Raw genomic sequence first — 449 nt, 5'->3', positions numbered from 1 at the left:
CTGCTGCTGCTGCTGCATCTGCTGCTGCTGCTGCAGCAGCAGGAGCAGGAGCAGGAGCAGGAGGAGGAGGAGATGCAGCAGGAGCAAGAGTAGCTGCTGCTGAAAGAGCAGCAGCAGGGGAACCGGGGGCTGCTGCTCCTGCTGCTGCTGCTCCTGCTGCTGTTCCTGCTGCTGCTGCTTCTGCTGCTGCTCCTCCTGCTGCTCCTGCTGCTGCTCCTCCTGCTGCTGCTGCTGCTGCTGCTGCAGCAGCAGCAGAATTTGAAAGTTTCTGGAGACGGGTGCATCTGTAATAACCGCCGACAATGCATGCAGCAAATATATCATTTAGAGTGAGTTGTATATTTTTATTTTTTTCTTTTTTTTCTTTTTTTTCTTTTTTTTCTTTTTTTTCTTTTTTTTCTTTTTTATAATATATTGATTTCATTACTTTACACATAAACTGCATAAAT

General features: G+C 47.0%; 1 protein-coding gene across 1 annotated transcript in view; it reads right to left on the bottom strand.

Moving 5' to 3' along the window:
* Positions 1-428: 428 nt before the first annotated feature.
* The window catches only part of EMH_0028330 (uncharacterized protein), a gene marked incomplete at both ends in the record, with an annotated part of 2,916 nt that continues 2,895 nt past the window's right edge, over positions 429-449 (bottom strand). The window contains one exon of the mRNA XM_013494140.1: positions 429-449. Coding sequence (XP_013349594.1) covers positions 429-449 — 21 coding nt within the window.

The sequence above is a fragment of the Eimeria mitis genome, genomic scaffold, assembly GCF_000499745.2.
Source record: "Eimeria mitis Houghton genomic scaffold, Emh_scaff1049, whole genome shotgun sequence".
Lineage (NCBI taxonomy): Eukaryota > Apicomplexa > Conoidasida > Eucoccidiorida > Eimeriidae > Eimeria > Eimeria mitis.
Note: the sequence above shows the minus strand (reverse complement) of the source record. Positions and strands in the feature narration are given on the sequence as shown.